The sequence below is a fragment of the Perca flavescens genome, chromosome 5 (assembly GCF_004354835.1).
Source record: "Perca flavescens isolate YP-PL-M2 chromosome 5, PFLA_1.0, whole genome shotgun sequence".
In the NCBI taxonomy this organism is placed as follows: domain Eukaryota; kingdom Metazoa; phylum Chordata; class Actinopteri; order Perciformes; family Percidae; genus Perca; species Perca flavescens.
Window position 1 is genome coordinate 19406505 of NC_041335.1, and position 21282 is coordinate 19427786.

At 42.3% G+C, this 21282-nt stretch overlaps 1 protein-coding gene across 1 annotated transcript in view; it reads left to right on the plus strand.

Annotated features, from left to right (window-relative positions):
* unc5ca (unc-5 netrin receptor Ca) overlaps positions 1 to 21282 on the plus strand; it is a 104418-nt gene that overhangs the window by 77687 nt on the left and 5449 nt on the right. The window contains exons 10-16 of the mRNA XM_028579138.1: positions 4436 to 4653; positions 6867 to 7002; positions 8204 to 8291; positions 11376 to 11544; positions 14595 to 14828; positions 20415 to 20564; positions 20964 to 21128. Coding sequence (XP_028434939.1) covers positions 4436 to 4653; positions 6867 to 7002; positions 8204 to 8291; positions 11376 to 11544; positions 14595 to 14828; positions 20415 to 20564; positions 20964 to 21128 — 1160 coding nt within the window. The remainder of the gene's footprint in view (positions 1 to 4435; positions 4654 to 6866; positions 7003 to 8203; positions 8292 to 11375; positions 11545 to 14594; positions 14829 to 20414; positions 20565 to 20963; positions 21129 to 21282) is intronic.

The following is a 21282-nucleotide window of genomic DNA, read 5'->3' on the forward strand; positions in this document are numbered from 1 at the left end:
CTCTTTCTGAAGAACACTGGCTGATCGGATACTTGCTGTTAAGGGGGAACTTGACAGCAAGTGTCTGCCTCTTTCTTAAACTATGTCAAAGTGAGGACTACAGATTTAAAAGTATTACATATTGCGCACAATGATAGATAGATAGACAGACAGAGAGACACACAGACAGACAGATACAGACAGACAGACAGACAGACAGACAGACAGACATGTAGATACACAGATTGATAGGTGAATACCTATGGCCTCTATGGAAATAGCTGTACTTGCTCTGTCTTCTTTGAGGCTTTCATACTAGTGTCATTTTGTTTCTCTCCTCGGCCTCCGGTTGTCAATCTTTGCTGCTTTGGATTAATCTCTGTCTCTACCAGACACCACTCTCTTCCATCAAGGAGTCTTCTTCTGTCAATTGTCTTCTCTGTCTCACTGTTTCTTTCTCTCCCTTCCCATCTGCACATTCAGGTCAATCACATTTCCTGTTTATCAGTATCCTCCTCTCTTCGTCTCTGTGTCTCTGTCTTTCCCTCACTGTGTCTCCGTCTCTGTCCCGTCACAGTGACTCCTACCGCAACAGACATCCTCCCTGTTTTTCTTCTTGTTAAAGTGGAGCCATCTTTCACTCTTCTCTGTCTGTGTTGTCATTTCTTGCTCTCCTTTAGGAAATGGATAAGACAACAAGAAGCATTCAGCAACACATACTTGTACACCCGTGTGCATGCATTCGGTAGCTTACTGGAAATGGCAAGATTGGACAGGGAGTGGGGATGAATCAGTTATCAGTCCACTGGTGCCATGAACTTCTGACTTTTCCTACAAGAAGCTGTATTTGTCAATAGATGACAAAACTCACTTGGCTTAAAATATCTAAAAAAGTCAACATCTTTCGCAGAAATGCATCCATGTAGGCAGTAGGTACATACGCAAACAGGCATGCCCATACCTTTGAATTGTGTAAATTCAGATGGCTTAAAATAGTTAATGACAAAACAAGTGATCATACTGGCACTCATCACACTTAATAGAGTCTTTATTTGGTCAACAGGAAATGGCATTTTAGAAAGGGATTATGTCTACAACAACAGATTTTATGTTAATCAAGTTGAGTGACATCTAACAAATCTGTGCATCTCTAAACACCTTAAACATGATACTTAAATAGTTTGCTATATGTTGTTATGTGGTCAGTTGTGGGTGGATGATTAAAATTCAGATCATGGTATATAGTAAAAACAGGAAAGTGAGGTTAGAAAGGATACATCGCAAATTGGTAAACACAGAGTATGTGCATGTCCGTGTGTGTACAAGGGCGAATCTTCGCATTGACGATGATTGGGTGACTGAATGATGTCCCTGCAGCTCTCTCCATTTATCTATCTGTCTATCTATCTATCTAGCTATCTAGCTATCTATCTCTCTCTCTCTCTCTATCTATCTATCTATCTATCTATCTATCTATCTATCTATATCTCTCTCTCTCTATCTATCTATCTATCTATCTCTGGCTTTCCGTTAGTTAATTACATTTCAGCAAGGATGATTTGGCAGGAATACCCGCTGGCTTTAAGGGTAAACGCCTGGTGATAGAGAGAGGAAAAGAGTGATAGGTGACAGATGCGTACGTGTGTGTGTGTGTGTGTGTGTGTGTGTGTGTGTGTGTGTGTGTGTGTGTGTGTGCGTGTGCGTGTGTGTGTGCACACATGCTGGTGGTGGTGGGGGGTGATAATCAGGGATTTTTAAAATAAAATAGATGGGCTTGTGGAGGTAGCGAGGATTTCAGGCTCTACGCCAAGAAAGACAATAGAGCGTGGTGCGAACAAATCTGGAATTGTAGTTAACAGGCCTTCCTGTCCTGTCCAAGTCCAATTAAATCTTCAATATTTGTTGGATTTCCTGATGGGAGAAAGATCTTTATGTAGAAATGCACTTTGGTGTTTTCTGTCTTAGCTGAACAAAACTAGCTACAAGAGTGACTGCACTTGTTATCTTATGGGGTTGCTTTGACCACATTCACTTGATTCAAACGTAAAGCAAATCTTCAAGTAGGATTTACTGATGTTTGCTGCAGCATCTTTCCAATTACCTAGAAGGAAGTGAGGCTTACATTCTGGCAGACGGAACAAACTGAAGTCAAGTCATTGTTATTAAAGCGTTACTAATAATTTCACTGCAAAAGGCATTTAGCTATTTAATAAAAAAATGTATGTGTTATTGAGAATTTCCTGCGAAAGAAAAATAACTCAATAAACCCTCTACTGTATTTAAGTTAGCAAGGTTGGGAGTCAAAAGAATGGAGTGATTGCTCAAGGTAGAAGGCAGTAGTTGCATTTTTAAACTTAAATCAACACACTTTAAACAGTACTTGAATATTGCATGCACATAAATTAGCATACTGTACTGATTAGCAATCACCATGCTCCTGCAGTTGCCCCCTCGCTTACGATCACCTTTCCATATTAAGCACAGAGGGGAGTCTTAAAAAGTCATATCCACCTATCCATCCCCACAGGCATAATGTTATTCCCATATACTGTATGTAGTGTGTGTGTGTGTGTACAATATAGTGTATGCGTTATTGGTATGCAGGACACATGTTTCCATGTGAGTGCTGTAGTGTCTGTGTTTTACATTAAAGATGTGTTATTTATGACGTGTGTGCGTGTGTGTGTGTGTGTGTGTGTGTGTGTGAGAGAGAGAGAGAGAGTGAGTGGGGCGCTCAAGTGTTTGCTTGCAGTACATGTAAAGTGACATGAAAATTTTAGATAAAGCAATGTACAGTAAAACATCAGGAACCCAGACTGTAGTCCACTCAGTAGCCTCAAATTGGGCAGTGGTGGCCTAGGGTTTAAGGAAGCAAGCTTGGGACCGGGAGGTCGCTAGTTCAATCCCCAGACCAGCAGGATAAAATCTGGGTGGGGAAAGTGAAAGAGCAGCGCTTGTCCCTCCCTCATTACCACCATTGAGGTGCCCTTGAGCAAAGGCCCTTAACCCCAACCGCTCCAGTGGAGCTGCTCAGTGGCCAGCAGATCAGACTGTGGTTGTACTGGGCAGCTTCCAGATATGAATGTGTAACTGTGTGAATGTGACAGGTCGTCGTTGCAAATGAGAAATTGTTCTCAATCGACTTACCTGGATAAATAAAGGTTAAAAAAAAAATCATCACTGATTTTGATTTAGCTTGAATACTGCACATTTTGTATGTTGTCTTGCTTGTTCTATTCTAAATAAACTACATATATTTACATCATGATATATTCCGTGATATATGGATGTGGGTAGAAAAACTGCTCTTTAGAACATGGTACATACTGTACAGCATAACAGAATGATTAATTAACTGAGCCCAGATCAGTCCTAACAATTCTCATTGTCAATTAACACTGTCATATTTTGTTGCAAATGTGCACAGCAGGTTTTGTGAATCAGATTTGAATCGTGACATAGTGAGCAAAATAGACAGTGATGTGATTAAAGTGTGACAGCTTCTTTGATTGTGTGGGTAAAGTCAGAGTCGGCAGCTCAAAGAGCTTTACGGATGGCATAAGGCAATGCTGTTCCTTTCATTATACCTTGTAAAAAGTCAATTTTGTCAGTGAGTTTGTTTTGATAATGTACAGATTTAAATATGATCGATTAACTCGTTATTTATTTTCTAAAATAAAGTCTGAGCATCTTTCTCAAAATCCACTCTCCATACTCTCTCTCTCTCTCTCTCTCTCTCTCTCTCTCTCTCTCTCTCAATTAATCATTCAATCAATCAACCAATGGGGCAAATATAAAAAACAAACATTATTGAGCAAATATGAAAACCATTATTATTATTAAGCAATATGAAACACATTAAATTAAATTATAATAGAAATGTAAAGACATAGTAGAATTTAACATTAGCTATTATAAATATACAGATATTTCAAGCGCTATTACAAATGTATAACTATAAACTAAACAAAGCATTTTTTTAGGGATGTCCCTTTCTCTCTCCCTCTCCCTCTCCCTCTCTCTCTCTCTCTCCCTCTCCCTCTCCCTCTCTCTCTCTCTCTCTCTCTCTCTCTCTCTCTCTCTCTCTCTCTCTCTCTCTCTCTGTGTGCAGCCACCATGACTAGTCCTTGATCCAGGTTTTGCCCCTGTGTACTGCAATGTATCATAGCAGACACTGATACCTTATCAGCAGCCTTGCCTGCTCTCGTCTTACTCCCCTTATTCCTGCTCACTGATCTACAAGTTGCCCACATCTGTCCAACACTATAGCCATGTGTTGCAGTCTACTGTTGAGGATATAAAGTATCTAGCATTACCATTTATTTTCCTCTCTGTCTCAGACACTATTTTCTCTGACCCCCGTCAGCTGTTAGCTGACTATTCATTTTGTATTTTCTCTTATTAATCTTTTCTTCCTTCTCCTTCTCTTTCTCTCTCTTCCACTGAATCCCTCTAGCTGATCTGCTGACAGTTCCTCCTGATTTGACTAATGCAGCTGCCATGTATCGTGGTCCAGTGTATGCCCTCCACGATGTTTCAGATAAAATCCCGATGACCAACTCCCCTCTGCTGGACCCTCTTCCCAACTTGAAAATCAAAGTCTACAACTCTTCTGGTCTGGTCACGCCGCAGGACGACCTCGGAGGAGACTTCACATCCAAACTGTCTCCTAAGGTAATATAACAAATGTATCCCTCAATATAACGTCAGTACCTTTCATCCACGTTTATGATTTTGACTGTAAAATATTCTATATGAGCGCAGTAGGATTTTGAAATATTTCCTCCTGAAGTAATGTTACACTGCAGAAGCATATTGAGAAGTACTGAAACACGGCAGCTATTTATTCCTAGTCACATAAATACAAAAACAAACACCATTAGTATACATGCAGCTCAGTGGCCCAGTTTCCTCCCTCTGCTCTGTCAACTACATGGCATGCATACCAGAGTCAGTTGTCACAAATACAGATGAAATGGCTCCCTTTCATCATTGAAACTGTCTTGAGGCAGTATGAGAGCTGAACTCTTTAAGCTCTATATGCCAGTGGCACTTTTTTGATGATCTCTGTGTTTTTAAATGTGGACTTTTGGACCTCCTGACTGAACTTCCGTTTTTTTTTTTGTTGCTTTCATCTGATGTCTGTCTTTAACACATTGAAGCAAGATCTTGTCAGCTTTGTGTGATGTAGTGGAGTAAACTACTGAATGTTAAGTCCTTATTTTACATTTCACAGTGGACATTTTGAAAGGGAAATGCAAAGCAGGTCATATTTTACAACTCACCCTCAGGTGGTTTCATAGGTCTATTGTAAATCTGCCCTCTTCTCACAGCCTGCCGTCTCAGCCCAGTGGCAGCACTTTCAGGCAAATGCAGATCGCCCCTGTAGCATTTAACTTAATGGTTACCAAGAAAACATGAGGAAGAAAATGAAACCATCGTGATGAATGCAGTAAAAGTTTAGTGAAAAAGGGAGCGTTAACAGATTCCTCTTTCAATGCTTGCCCTACTGTAATCAGCCCAGCGAAAATAAAACTACAATGACCTATACAACCAAAGATAGTTGAAGTTGAAGTTGAAATGTCTTTAATGTCCCCGAGGGGGAATTTGGTTCACAACATGTAGCCAACACATAAACATTAACACAAAAAGCACATAAAACCTAAAATAGTAAATAGATAAAAACAAAAATACACATGTACACTACACTTAAAAGATGACAAGTATATGCTGTAAAATGGCAGGGATGGCAGATGACCTATAGTTTATTGAGAAACCCAACAGCTGATGGTACAAATGATCTCAGGAATCTATTAGACCGAGCACGTTTTCGGAAGGTATATCTCCTTCCAGATGGTAGGAGGCAAAACTCAGAGTGTAATGGGTGAGTAGTGTTAGCCAAAATGGCCATTGCCCTCTGTGTGGCTCTGGTCTCATACACAGACCTAATGCTGTTGAGGTCAGGTCATTTTCCGAGATATATTTACAATTTTTCCCAGTCTGTTCTTGTTGGTTACACTCAAATTGCCAAACCAGCAGATCATGGCGAAGGTTAAGATTGACTCAACAAAAGATGAGTAAAAAGTTGTCAGAAGTGATCTGTTAACATTAAACCCCTTCAGCTTTCTTAAAAAAACAATCTCTGATTCGCTTTTTTACGTATATAGTCTGTATTAGTCTCAAAATTCAATTTATCATCTAAAATGGTGCCCAAGTACTTGTAGTATTGGTTTACCACATCTACCGCTGTGCCATTAATCAAAGTTGAAGCAGTGGTGGAAGGATTTCGACGAAAGTCAATACACATCTCTTTGGTTTTAGAGACGTTGACTTGTAGATATGAGTCCTTACACCATAAGATAAAATCGTCCAAAACTGGACCATGTCCCGTCTCGTGATCCTGAAAGATTGGCCTTGCACAGCGAAACTTCACTGGGCCTCCATGGACTTTTGGTTTTTATTAGAGTACATCTTCTTTCTTAATGAATAAGGGTACACACTGTAATATACACTGTATACCTATAATCAATGCCTGCCCACATTATAGGTCTAACTCAGCTCAATAAATGTACTGTAACAAAACATTGATGACATTCTCAAAACTAAAACTTTACATTACAGTCTCAAGGATTTCATCCATTCAAATTCTTTTCATTTCATAGAGGTTCAATAGCATTAGTGTACAGAAAGTGTGATTTCTAAGGTGAATGCCTCTCTGCTGCTTGATAACTGTATTGCAGAGCCAAGTTGCCATTTAATACCTTCAGACTTCCAGTTGATCTTGTCTCTGCTGAACAGCTTTATACCTAATACTGTCTGGTACAGCATGTGCTATGTTATGCCCTGTCATTCTTGGTATTATCACTCTGTTGTCTTTTGATTTCTAGGTAACTCAGTCTCTGTTGGATAACAGCGACACCATGAACCTTCGCAACCAGAGCTTGGCTCGAACACGAGACCCTTCATGTACCGCTCACGGATCCTTTAACAACCAGGGAGGACACCTCATCGTACCCAACTCTGGTAAACTATCTATACACACGCACACACACTAATCATAAAATCTGGTTACTGTCTAATGACAATGCAGTGTAGCCTGACAAGCCAGACCCACATCAAGAAGTTTGGGTCTGGGAACTCACCATTGGCAGGGCTCAATCCGAGGGGCGGGATAAACGGTTGCCTTTCAAATTCCCTCTGCACACAATAAGATAGCGCTACAACCAGGCAGAGCAATGAAGAAGGTATCCGGTCAGCAAAACTCCGAACACATCTTCCTTTTTTAAGAATGACTTCAGTGCCATTCTTTGTTCTTTTCTCAAAGAAAAGCTTAACTCCAAGTCTCCAGAGTTGCGGCCAAAGCCAATTCGAAAGACTGCTGTTCGCCAGCAGCAGCCATCGTCTTTGTTTTCAAGTAACAGAGGAATTCACGTGGAACCGTCGTAACTGCTGTCATTATGTTAAGCCAGCCCACCGACTCTATACATGATGTGATTGGCCCTGCTGGAGTTTGGCTTTTCCAGCTCACAAGCCAACGGAGAGTTGCTAGACCCCCTGGCTGCAAATTACATTTGCTGCCGATAGGGTGGGTCTAGATTTCTAGGCTAGATGCAGTGACTATCAGGGATTTTTTTACTGTGTGTACAGCAAGGGGAATTTTAGATTGTATACAAGGTCAATGGAAAGATGCAAGAGGGCACACATTTGATTTTTGTATGATAACATGAAGAAATAATAATACGTTACATTGCATTAACTGTGTGTCAAAGATTTGAACAAGACCAAATATATTTCCTTTACCAAAAGCCGACCACATAAAGTACAGTAAGTGTACAGATAATACTGCACAGTCAACATAATACAAAAAACTGCCATGGAAGATTCTCCAGCTACCTAGTTTTATTAAAAGAAAACTTTGAGTAGACTTATTTTAGGATTTAAAAGCAATGGGCAGATAGAAATAATGAATAATGTAACCTGCTGATAGGAAGCAGCTCTCAGAAGCTATAAAACATTGCAGCACAATTCACTTGATGATATATTAAGAGAAAGTTTTACACTGGTTGCCTTTTAAAAATGATTATTCAATAATTAATCATAATGATAAAGTGAGAATGGGTTGCACATTCAATAATTCAGTGCATGTTTAAATTAATAAATCCAGTGATGAAACTCATTATTTTTGATTCCATCCATCCTGCTTCCCCTGTCCTCCCTCCTGCAGGTGTGAGTCTGTTGGTTCCAGCGGGTGCTGTTCCTCAGGGTAGGGTGTACGAGATGTATGTGACTGTGCACAGGAAGGACAGCTTGAGGTAGGTTTTGTCTCTCTCTTTCCCTTTGCTTTTCCTCTCCGTGTTTCTCTGTGTTGTTCCCTGTTGTCCCCATTTTTCTCTTCATCACTGCATGTCCCTCTATGTTCTTTTTGTTTCTTTCCTTTTCTTTGCCTACACTTTTATGTTTCTCTCCTGGGCGCCAGCTTCTCAGACCTGTTTGTATGGTTGCGTGGGGAGACTTTCACAGTGTGACATGGGTTTAGGATGCACAGCAGGGGATGGAATCATTTTTATTTTTTGTGTATAGTGCACCTATACTGTGGTGATTCATTCAGTAGAGGTCAGTTAATACCACATATTTCCTATATTAGTGCCCGAATTAAAATTAAGAAGATTATACATTTTTTGTTTTACACATTAATTATTCCCTACTTAACATTATAATCTGTATAGTAATCCATAGAATTGACATAGTTAATCAATGTTTTCTCAATTTTAAAATCAGTGCTATTACCCAAATGTAGAGCTCACACTCATTATTTTAAAATGTGTGAAACTAATGTTTACTGCAGTGTGACAGTTTCTCACTTCATGCCATGTTATAGATCCAAAAAACAAACACCAAGCTTTTGACATCATCATGCAAAGAGTAACTAACAGATTAGTGGTTATTTTTGGGATTACTGTAATCCTGTTACATGTATTATAATCCTTTACTCACAAACCCTGTCCATGAGTGAGGTAATCTCTCTGTGGGACATGAGAGATGAGGGAGAACATGTTTATATTTTAGCTGTTGTGTAAAAATTTCATTGATGCAAATTGGGGAAATTATTAGCACCCGGCCCTATAAAATGCCTACAGTATAGCAAAACTCTAAAAACCTGCCTTCATGCATGTCACTACATGTGCGTGTAAATGGAAAGGTATATTAATAAATATATACATTTTCAGACTGTTAACATTTAATAGCGAAAAAGATTATTTCATTAGACTAAGTATGGTGATGTGCTCTGATTGTCTTCTTCTGTTTCACACAAACACAGATTAACTATTTATATCAATAGCAAGTGGTAAATTTGTTGTTTTTTTTATTTGGTTTTTAAATATCCGTGTCTGAGATTTCCCCGTCCACCCCAATATAATGGAGGTGAATGAATTTTATTTGTACCTTTTAAAATAAAAAAATAAAAAGCAACATCTCTCTTTTAAAAAGTAGTGTCCCGTTTAGACTGGATGATAGTTCCAATCATAACGATTTTCTGAAGAACCATGTATTGTAACAAGGACACTGTTTCTGGAAAGACATTGCTTTTCATTCTTTTTAATATAGTTATTTAATGCTGTTAGCACTAAACTAAAATCCATCCACCTTCACTGTATTGGGGGCGGCGCTGAAAAATTTTCAGAAACCGCAATCTCAAAAACTGGGCAAATAAAACCAGTAGTATTATCTGCTTGGCTTAATACCACAAGGAGTAAGTCAGGAAATATGCTCTTTAATAATTTAGGTGAACCAACTCTTTAAAGCCTCAACAAGACCTGATTTAAGGACACTTGTTAAAGTTTGGTTCATGTATTCTATCCCATGCCTCCATTTTAGCTTCTCCCCGATCAATAGCAGCCAATAAGAAGTAGGCCCCCTGCAGTGTGCTACAGTATTTCTAAGAGTCAAACCTGTTCTCTGTCCTCTGTTTTCCTCTCAGTCAATAGTTGGCTAGCAGAAATCACATTGCTACATTGACTTGCCTCAGCAACACAAGACATAATCATGTGGTTTAGGTTAGGTACTGTTTTCCCACACAACACCCTATTTTCACTATTTTCTATTTGTATGATAAAAGATACATAACTTTATAAATCGATAATAATCTGTAATTAATTAAGGGGTGACCCCCAAACCCTGCAATAGGTAAGTCAAAGTTTGCTGTTACAGTTTGAGTCATGCTGTTTTTATCTGTGAGCTTCTTCTACTGATGTGAACCCATCATGAGTCAATAATGAGCTCCAACCGCCGAATCAATAATACTGCTAAGGATTAGTTCCCCCCTGACACAAGCTTGGCTGAAAAAAAAATCACTGTTAAAATTAAGATCCATCTCCTCTGTCCGCATGGGCTTCTTTCCCAGTCAATAAATATCTCCAGCAACATGAGGGAATAAAATGACTGGATGATGGATTACACAGCAGAACTGTTGTTTAAATGGACATATTATGCTTTTCTGTATTTTCTCTCATATCTACAATGTTATAATGTATGTTCAGATGCCTTTATCTGCGATTTTTGACAGTAGAAAGTCCTGCTCTATACTCTGTTGTGGTAGTTCCAGCTTCAACCAGTGAAACAACAGCGAAGGCTGCGGAGCAAAGCGCAGATTCCAGGAAACACTCTGGCCAATCAGCGCAGACTGGGCTTTTTGGGAGGGGGGCTTAAAGAGACAGGCGCTAGTACAGAGCATCTCATACAGAGGGTGAATACCAAATACAGGTGCAGCAGCCATGGGCAATATGAGAAAACAACATTAAAGCATGTAAACATATTCTAGTACAAACACAAAATACAAGTATTATCCTGAAAATGCTATATAACAGTTTCCCATTAAGAATGTGGGTTCCTCTTTCAATTTACTAATGGAAGAATACATACCATAATAGATAATAATGGAGTTCTGTAATCTGTTGCTGTGCAGAAAAGAGTTTTCTGTTGCTGTTCTGTACTGTAACATACATTAGTTAGCAAGTGTTTGAATTTACTGTCAAAAGCAGCCCGTAAGCTGTGAACTACTGACTCCAGCTGAGGCCCAACTGAAGCCCTGCTGACTACACTAATCATCCTCTCATTGAATGTTTGTGCTACTCTGCTCTGATCTGATTTATTCTCTGATATTCTCATCTACTCAAAGCAAGTCTGTCTTAGTCTAACCTAACCATCCCCCTTCCTCCTTTGGTATGCCATCTGGGCTTTTTCATATATAAACATTATAAAAAATATAACAGACCAGGAGTAAAATCAATACAGCTTTCTGCAGTTGATCTTCAAACTAACTGGTAGCCAACAATGCAGCCCTTCTGTCACTCTTTACTAAAGAATCATCTCACCTGGGTGTCATCTGTCCTTTCTAGACCCCCGGTTGAGGACATCCAGACAGTGCTGAGTCCGGTGGTGAGCTGTGGACCTCCAGGAGCCCTGCTGACCAGACCAGTGATCCTCACCATCCACCACTGTGCTGACAACGTCCAGGAAGACTGGCTCATGCAGCTAAAGAACCAGCTGGCTATGGGAGAGTGGGAGGTGAGTGTTCAACACTGTGTCTTTTGTGTTTGTTGCTCTGTTTAGTGAGCTATAATGTGGCAACTTTTGAATTCCACAGTTTTACCTCCAGAGAGAACAGCTGTCACTTTGTTGCCAACAAATTGTGCATCTAGATGTATCTCTTTTAATTACTAACATGTACATGTACAGCAGCTAAATATTCCAAACATAAAGACGTCTGTATATACAATGCATATATGCATCCATATAATGCATGTATAATGCATTTACACAAAATAAACACATACCTGCACAGAGTCACAGACAAATTATTTATACATCGTCATGTACACAGTATGACTCACACAGCATATATACACACATTATCTTCTTCTTCCAGAAGAATAGCCTGCGTTACACATACACACACAGTGAGGGAGGGAGGGACGGAGAGGAAAAGAAAAGAAAGAAGAGAAGAGAAAATTCAGTAAACACAAAGTGCCTACAGGCTAGCAGACAAGCAGGGGGTTGAAGACTCCTATCAGAAGCAATTTGTTATGCTCCTGCCATACTCCTCTTCTGTCATCTTTCTTCTTATGTTTCTATCCCTCCTTTTTTCTACCCTTCTCTCTCTCCCTCCTCCCGTGTTTCTCAGCATGAAGTCTCTACCTCAGCAATCTGTTTCTGTGTGTGCGTATGTATGCGTTTGTGTGTATCCTTGTGTGTGGGTGTGGGTGATAAGGCTGTCTTGCAGCATCACTGTGTCTACAAGGCCCCCGTATGCTGTCTTCTGTTGCTTATCACAGCTCAACACAATGTCTCTGCACAATTAGCCATGCATAAGATCCTGTGTGTGTGTGTGTGTGTGTGTGTGTGTGTGTGTGTGTGTCTGTGTCTGTGTCTGTGTCTGTGTGTGTGTGTGTGTGTGTGTGTGTGTGTGTGTGTGCGTGTGTGAGAGAGAGAGAGACCCACGGGGGGGTGGGGATGGGTTGCAGAGTGTGTAAAGACGAGAAAAGTGGAATTTCATCAGGAAGTCGATTTCTTTTTCTCTTATAGCAGTAGAACATCCATTTCCCATCAGAAGGTTTTCCCCAAAATAGGGAGAGGAAGATAATTGAATTCCCCTTACATCAGGGGGGAGCAGCCACGGTTGTGATTACCAGTAATAACAGATTCATACCATATTGCTTTCTTACCTCTTTGTATTGATTCAGCTTGCTCATCTGTAGGAACACAACTCCCCACGAACTGTGGTTCAAAACTCAATATTTTAAATCACACGTGCGTGTGGAACAGATCCATACTGTAGCACGTTTGCATCCACAGATATGCACACACAATTACTCACAGTCATACACAAGTGCACAACTAGTTGACGATTTGGTACTTATATGAAAATAGCCTGTGCATCCTCACACAACCCAAAGAGCCATATGGATATACCACAACTCCAGCTGTAAGAGCTGTAGAAATGATATGATCAGCAGCCAGCAGATAATCACAGTGGGATTGGACACACTTCACAGACAGCATCTCCAAACAAGTGTTATCATTCTCTTAATGGACACCTTGATTTACTTTTAGAAGTCATATTCTACAAATAGACATGCATCTACATTTCAATTCAGTGTCTCAACTCGAGTAACTGGTTTTCTAAGATAAATTACCAGAGGAGTCACACACTGTTTAATGCCTGTTTTATTAAAAAGATCCACAAGCCAAAAATGATTTAAACTCAATATTTGCAGTTGGGCTTTCTTCTGCTTAACAATTATTTCTATTTGGGAGCAGAGCTCTACACACATAAGTACTGGCATTGCATTGAAAACTACCTTTACAGCAATAGAGGAATGCATCAGTTAAGCCCCTTTCCCACTGGCCAAAAATCCACTAACATCTGGTTTTTGTCTTTAATGGGAAAGGTTATAATTGGCATTCATTCCCAGGACAAATGACCCTGCAGTAGTCACAGATATTTATCGGCTCCAGCTACAATCGTCAGTGATGGAAACATGACACCCGGGTGGACATGCATAGTCTACATCGGTAGCTTCTGTCATCTCAGTTAGAATTCCATCCGTCTCCACCCAAACAGCTCTCGGACATCGTTTCAAATTAGTCAGCACCGAGTATGAAAAAGAGACTGAATAGGACTGCCCCCCTTGGTGCCATGTTTAAAAAAAAGGCCACAAAAGTGCCCTCTTGCATGCCTCTATGGTAGAGAAAACATAATAAAGTTCCCTCCAGGGTGCCTTTAAATGGAGAAAACATGATAAATTGCTCACTAGTGTTCCCTTTCAGTGGAGAAAATATAGGCTGCCCTACATGCTAAAAAACCTCCTGCATGCTGGTGCCCCACGGCATGCAGCTGGTGCCCATTTTCTTTTTTTTCACCCCTGCCCCTAAGACAGCCTAAGTCCACCACTGGCCTGCTTATTCAGTGTTTGTTCGCATTAGTGGAAACGGCTCCAAATGCAGGTCCATTTGTGTTATGTTAATAGACCGAACGTGACTTAATCCCTGTACATTCTCACACAATGCCCAGTTCTCACTAAAAGCAGTCTGCACAGACAAATAAAGGCTGTTCCCAAATAAAGGGGGAAAAAACAAAACAACCTGTAGTGTGGCTCGCTTTGTAAATTTAGAATATTCTACATTTACATAGTTTCTCTCAGCATAAAAACAAAGTCATGTCATGCGCATCACTATGTTGATGATAGTATGTTGTTTAACCAAAAATGCTGTTACAAAGTTAGGGAATTATGCCCCTGATTTAATGTGAAACAGATCAAGGAAATGTTGAGTTTGCTTTGACAGCAGCAAATCATCACTGCACAAGCAATTAGATTAAAAGGCAAGCAGGCTACTTAGTAATATATACTTGCAATACAGCAGTAATTGGAAATAGTCTTTTTTTTAAGGGTAGCCTGTGTTAAATAAAGCCCTAAATCTCCCTTTAGTGGAGAAGAGTAAAGGCTCACATGGTCAATTTACAATATTACAGTGTTAGCCACCCATCATAGATCCAGCATGACACTCCGAAAGTCTAAAAATGTGTGTGACTTTGTGTGTGTGTATGATTTCTACAGGATGTGGTTGTAGTTGGAGAGGAAAACTTCACCACCCCCTGCTACGTGCAGATGGACTCGGAGGCATGTCACATCCTAACAGAGACACTGGGGACTTACTGCCTGGTGGGCCAGTCAATCTGCAAGGCAGCCGCCAAGAGGCTTAAACTGGCTGTTTTTGGACCCGTCTCCTGCACAACTTTGGACTATCACATCAGGGTCTATTGTCTGGATGACACACAGGATGCACTCAAGGTAAAGTATTGAAACTAAATGAATCACACCCAATAATTGTTTTGTTCAGTGGCTTTTTAAGAGACTTAACTTAATATGTGCACACACATATACATACTATGGACATATAATATACAGTATGTATCTACAGTGAGCACAATAGCCAAGTTTTGGTTACACTTTACTTGAAGGTATCTACATAAGAGTTAGGATTAAGGTTAGAGTTAGGGTTAGGGTTCATGTGTCATGACAGTATTATGTGTTCATGACAGTGTCATGTCACTCTTATGTAGATACCTTCAAGTAAAGTATTACCCAAGTTTTTCCAATGTCTTGAATAAAAACGATGGAAAGAAAGATTTGTATGATATTTTAGACCAAGTGCTTTGTTGTGTTCTTTAGTCCTGTGAGGGATTTTGTTCTTTCTTGGACCACCCATGCTTAAACTGGAACCTTGTTATTTGCATTCGAAATACGATATATTACAGCTTGAATAGAAGTGATTATCTAGAGTCATAAACAGAAGTTTTCTCACCTCTAGTCTTCTGGAAGTGAGCTGAGAAGTGGTAAACAAAACGGGGTCAGGCAATGTCAGAGTAGCAATGCTTTAGAATTTAAACAAATTCAAAGCACTAGGGGGACCATCTGATACAGGAGATTAACATTGGTAATTTATGCATGCAATGATAAGTCAAGTGTCAGTGTGGCACACAGCCATGCACATGCATACAGAAACACAAACATCACAATGCACCCTCATTTTTACCATTTCAAGCAAGCAAGAAAACAAAGTTCAGAGGTGGACTCTTTAATGAAGGAGACTTTGTGAAGTATAATTGATCAGTTTTCTTTTTAAAAGTGGATGTCTCTGCTGTAAATCTACAGTAGAGCTCCTGCGTAGGAAGATGATGGGAAGGAGGAATTGATTATTTTGAAAAGGTTGTAGGCAGCATCAGAAGTCATACTGATAACGTATTTTTCTATTTTGTTTTTGTGTGTTCATTTATGCATTTAGGTGTATGTGTGCAGTTCATGAACCTGTAAATATGTTGATTTTATCAGTATGTGTGTGTTTACCATCTTTTTTTACAATGCATCTGTAGGGCACAGATACTTTCTAAGCACTTTCTTGGAGTGGGCTTACTTGATTTAAAGAAGTCAATTTGAAAAGGATGAGCTAAAATCCCCACAGGACTGTTTGGAATGTATTATTAAAACAGCTGCACCACAGCAAAGTATAACGTGCTGCTTCCTTTAGTCCACAAATTGGACAAAGAGATCAAATTGGCAGTATCACCATCCATCCATCCATCCATCCATCTTCGTCCGCTTATCCGGTGTCGGGTCGCGGGGGGAGCAGCTCCAGCAGGGGACCCCAAACTTCCCTTTCCCGAGCAACATTAACCAGCTCCGACTGGGGGATCCCGAGGCGTTCCCAGGCCAGGTTGGAGATATAATCCCTCCACCTAGTCCTGGGTCTTCCCCGAGGCCTCCTCCCAGCTGGACGTGCCTGGAACACCTCCCTAGGGAGGCGCCCAGGGGGCATCCTTACCAGATGCCCGAACCACCTCAACTGGCTCCTTTCGACGCAAAGGAGCAGCGGCTCTACTCCGAGCTCCTCACGGATGAGTGAGCTTCTCACCCTATCTCTAAGGGAGACGCCAGCCACCCTCCTGAGGAAACCCATTTCAGCCGCTTGTACCCTGGATCTCGTTCTTTCGGTCATGACCCAGCCTTCATGACCATAGGTGAGGGTAGGAACGAAAACTGACCGGTAGATCGAGAGCTTTGCCTTCTGGCTAAGCTCTCTTTTCACAACGGTGCGATAGATTGAATGCAATACCGCACCCGCTGCGCCGATTCTCCGACCAATCTCCCGCTCCATTGTCCCTCACTCGCGAACACAACCCCAAGATACTTGAACTCCTTCACTTGGGGTAAGGACTCATTCCCTACCTGGAGAAGGCATTCCATCGGTTTCCTGCTGAGAACCATGGCCTCAGATTTAGAGGTGCTGATCCTCATCCCAACCGCTTCACACTCGGTTGCGAACCGATCCAGTGAGTGCTGAAGGTCGCAGGCCGATGATGCCATCAGGACCACATCATCTGCAAAGAGCAGCGATGAGATCCCCAGCCCACCAAACTGCAACCCCTCCCCACCCCGACTACGCCTCGATATCCTGTCCATAAATACTACAAACAGGATTGGTGACAAAGCGCAGCCCTGGCGGAGGCCAACCCTCACCTGAAAAGAGTCCGACTTACTACGAGAACCCGGACACAGCTCTCGCTTTGGTTGTACAGAGATTGGATGGCCCTGAGAAGAAGACCCCCTCACCCCATACTCCCGCAGCACCTCCCACAGTATCTCCCGGGGACCCGGTCATACGCCTTCTCCAAATCCACAAAACACATGTAGACCGGTTGGGCATACTCCCAGGCTCCCTCCAGGATCCTTGCGAGTGAAGAGCTGGTCCGTTGTTCCACGACCAGGACGGAATCCGCATTGTTCCTCCTCAACCCGAGGTTCGACTATTGGCGAACCCTCCTTTCCAGCACCTTGGAGTAGACTTTACCAGGGAGGCTGAGAAGTGTGATACCCCTATAATTGGCACACACCCTCTGGTCCCCCTTTTTTAAAGGGGAACCACCACCCCAGTCTGCCACTCCTTTGGCACCGTCCCCAGACTTCCACGCAATGTTGAAAAGGCGTGTCAACCAGGACAGCCCCTCCACACCCAGAGCCTTGAGCATTTCTGGACGGATCTCATCAATCCCGGGGCTTTGCCACTGTGTAGTTGTTTGACTACATCAGTGACTTCCGCCTGGGAAATCGACGACAATCCCCCATTATCCTCCAGCTCTGCCTCTAACATAGAGGGCGTATTAGTCGGATTCAGGAGTTCTGCAAAGTGCTCCTTCCACCGCCCTATTACCTCCTCAGTTGAGGTCAACAGTGTCCCATCCTTACTGTACACAGCTTGGATGGTTCCCCCCCCTCCTGAGGTGGCGAACAGTTTTCCAGAAGCACTTTGGTGCCGACCGAAAGTCCTTCTCCATGTCTTCTCAAACTTCTCCCACACCCGCTGCTTTGCCTCTTTCACGGCAGAGGCTGCAGCCCTTCGGGCCCTTCGGTACCCTGCAACTGCCTCCGAGTCCTCCGGGATAACATATCCCGGAAAGACTCCTTCTTCAGTCGGACGGCTTCCCTGACCACCGTTGTCCACCACGGTGTTCGTGGGTTACCGCCCCTTGAGGCACCTAAGACCCTAAGACCACAGCTCCTCGCTGCAGCTTCAGCAATGGAAACTTTGAACATTGTCCACTCGGGTTCAATGCCCCCAGCCTCCACAGGGATGCACGAAAAAGCTCCGCCCGGAGGTGTGAGTTGAAAGTCTGTTGGACAGGGGCCTCCTCCAGACGTTCCCAATTTACCCGCACTACACGTTTGGGCTTACCAGGTCTGTCCAGAGTCTTCCCCACCCTCTGACCCAACTCACCACCAGATGGTGATCGGTTGACAGCTCTGCCCCTCTCTTCACACCCAGTGTCCAAAACATACGGCCTCAGATCAGATGAAACGATTATGAAATCGATCATTGACCTTCGGCCTAGGGTGCTCTGGTACCAGGTACACTTATGAGCATCCCTATGTTCGAACATGGTGTTCGTTATAGACAATCCATGACTAGCACAGAAGTCCAACAACAAACAACCACTCTGGTTTAGATCAGGAGGCCGTTCCTCCCAATCACGCCTCTCAGGTGTCTCCATCATTGCCCACGTGTGCGTTGAAGTCCCCAGCAGAACAATGGAGTCCCCACTGGAGCCCCATGCAGGACTCCAGTCAAGGTCTCCAAGAAGGCCGAATACTCCGAACTCCTGTTTGGTGCATATGCACAAACAACAGTCAGAGTTTTCCCCCCACAACCCGCAGGCGTGGGGAGGCGACCCTCTCGTCCACTGGGGTAAACTCCAACACAGCGGCGCCAGCCGGGGACTTGTGAGTATCCCCACACCCGCCCGGCGCCTCACACCCTGGGCAACTCCCGGAGAAGAAAAGAGTCCAACCCCTATCCAGGAGTATGGTTCCAGAACCAAGACTGTGCGTAGAGGTAAGCCCCACCAGATCTAACCGGTAGCGCTCCACCTCCCGCACCAGTTCCGGCTCCTTCCCCACAGAGAGGTGACGTTCCACGTCCCCAGAGCCAGCGTCTGCTGCCCGGGTCTGGTCCGTCGAGGCCCCCTGACCTTCACTGCCACCCATGTGGCATCGCACCCGACCCCAACGGTTCCTCCCACAGGTGGTGGGCCCATGGGATGGAGAGGAGTTGCCACGTAGCTTGTTCGGGCTGTGCCCGGCGGGCTCCGTGGCAAACCCGCCACCAGGCGCTGGCCGACGAGCCCACCGCCTGGGCCTGGCTCCAGACGGGGCCCCGGGCTTCCTCCGGGCAGGGTCACTCCATCTCTGCTTAGCTTTTTCATTGGGGTTTTTGAACCATTCTTTGTCTGGCCCCTCACCTGAGACCACTTTGCCTTGGGAGACCCTACCAGGAGCACAAAGCTCCAGACAACACAGCCCTCAGGTTCACAGAGACACACAAACCTCTCCACCACGATAAGGTGATGGTTCACGGAGAGGCAGTATCACATTTACATTAACTGATTTTTTCCCCCTATTTTATAAAATCTAAGATACTAAATTAAAACAAAAAGCCACATTAACTGCGGAGAGTACACAAGGAGAAGTTGTGATTGTTCTCCTGTCATGCTAGCAGTAAGAGAAGGGTGATGGAAAAGACAAAAATCTTGAAAAATCAGTACATCATTACTTCTCTAGCTATTTTCATGAGTAATATGATGCATTGAGATTGTCTTCTAAAGTCAATAGAAGTAATTGAGTTTTACTGTCTCACATTAAAGATATGCTTCATTTCCCATATCTCAAAACAGCAGTACTTTGACTGGTGGTGCATTATTAATCAAGGTTATTATTGAGCATCTTAATGTGTCTTTTCAGTTGAGTGCTGTTAGCAGAGCTAAGCTTTGCTTAAATCCAGGGAATTCAACTACTTAGCTGTTATGATATCTTAATGAAAACTTACATGTGTTTCAAGTGTTTCCTGGTGCTGTGTCTGCAGTTATTATGCAATATACATTTAAAGGCTTTCTGAAATGTCTAATGCTGTATGAAAACATAAATGGATCAGTGTAGGGCTGAGCAATATATTGATATTATATCGACATTGTGATATGAGACTAGAAATTGTCTTAGATTTTGGATATCGTAATATGACACAAGTGTTTTCCTGGTTTTGAAGGCTACATTAGAGTAAAATTATGTCATTTTCTGAACTTCTCAGACTGTTCTAGCTGTTCCATTATTGGCCTTTACCCACTTTATTACTGTATATCCACATGATTATTTATCAAAAATCTCATTGTGTAAATATTTTGCTAAAGCACCAATTGTCAACCCTACAATATCGATATCAAGGTATTTGGTCAAAAATATTGTTCAGTGAGCAAGATAGCAGCAAAGTTAAGGAGGACATTTGAAGATATAATTGTCGTTTTTTGGTTGTTGTTGTGGGGTTTTGTGTAGGAGGTTCTTCAGATGGAGACCCAGATGGGAGGGAAGCTTCTGGATGAGCCAAAGACCCTGAACTTTAAAGACAGCACACACAATCTGAGACTGTCAATCCATGATGTTCCACACACACACTGGAAGAGCAAACTCATCGCAAAGTATCAGGTGAGAGGGATATACACATACATACACTCAAATACAAGTTTCCCAATACAATATACACTATGTAGCAAATAATCTCCATACACACACACACACACACACACACACACACACACACACACACACACACACAGCACATATCAGATTAAAGTACTACTTATATTTAGCCAAACAAGGATAAACTATGGTAAGCCTTTGTGTAATGTACATTTTTGCCACACTAGCTGCATGGCTCAGTGTCGGTCCTCATTTTGTTTGTTAAGCTTTGCCCAGAGTAAAATATCTTCGCAGTTATTCACTTTGATAAATCCTCATTAAAATAAAAAGATACTTAGAATTGTACCTGCTTGAAAATTTGCTTTACAAAAACCTGAATATTATTGTGTTTGTTGTGTTTTCTAGGAGATCCCATTCTACCAGGTGTGGAGTGGCAGTCCGAGAACTCTTCACTGTACCTTTACCCTGGAGAGACTGAGCCCAGCCATCACAGATATCAGCTGCAAACTGTGTGTACGGCAGGTGGAAGGAGAAGGGCAGATCTTTCAGCTCAGCAACACATTGGAGGAGGTTTGTTTTTAGAAATCCAAATGCAGACAGCAAAACAGACCCGCTGTGTATTGGGTATTGGCTGTATGTATGAGAAAACTGCAGAAGACAACTTGACTCACACTGACGGAGGACACACTGAGGAATAAAGCAATACATACTAAAAAAAAATGAA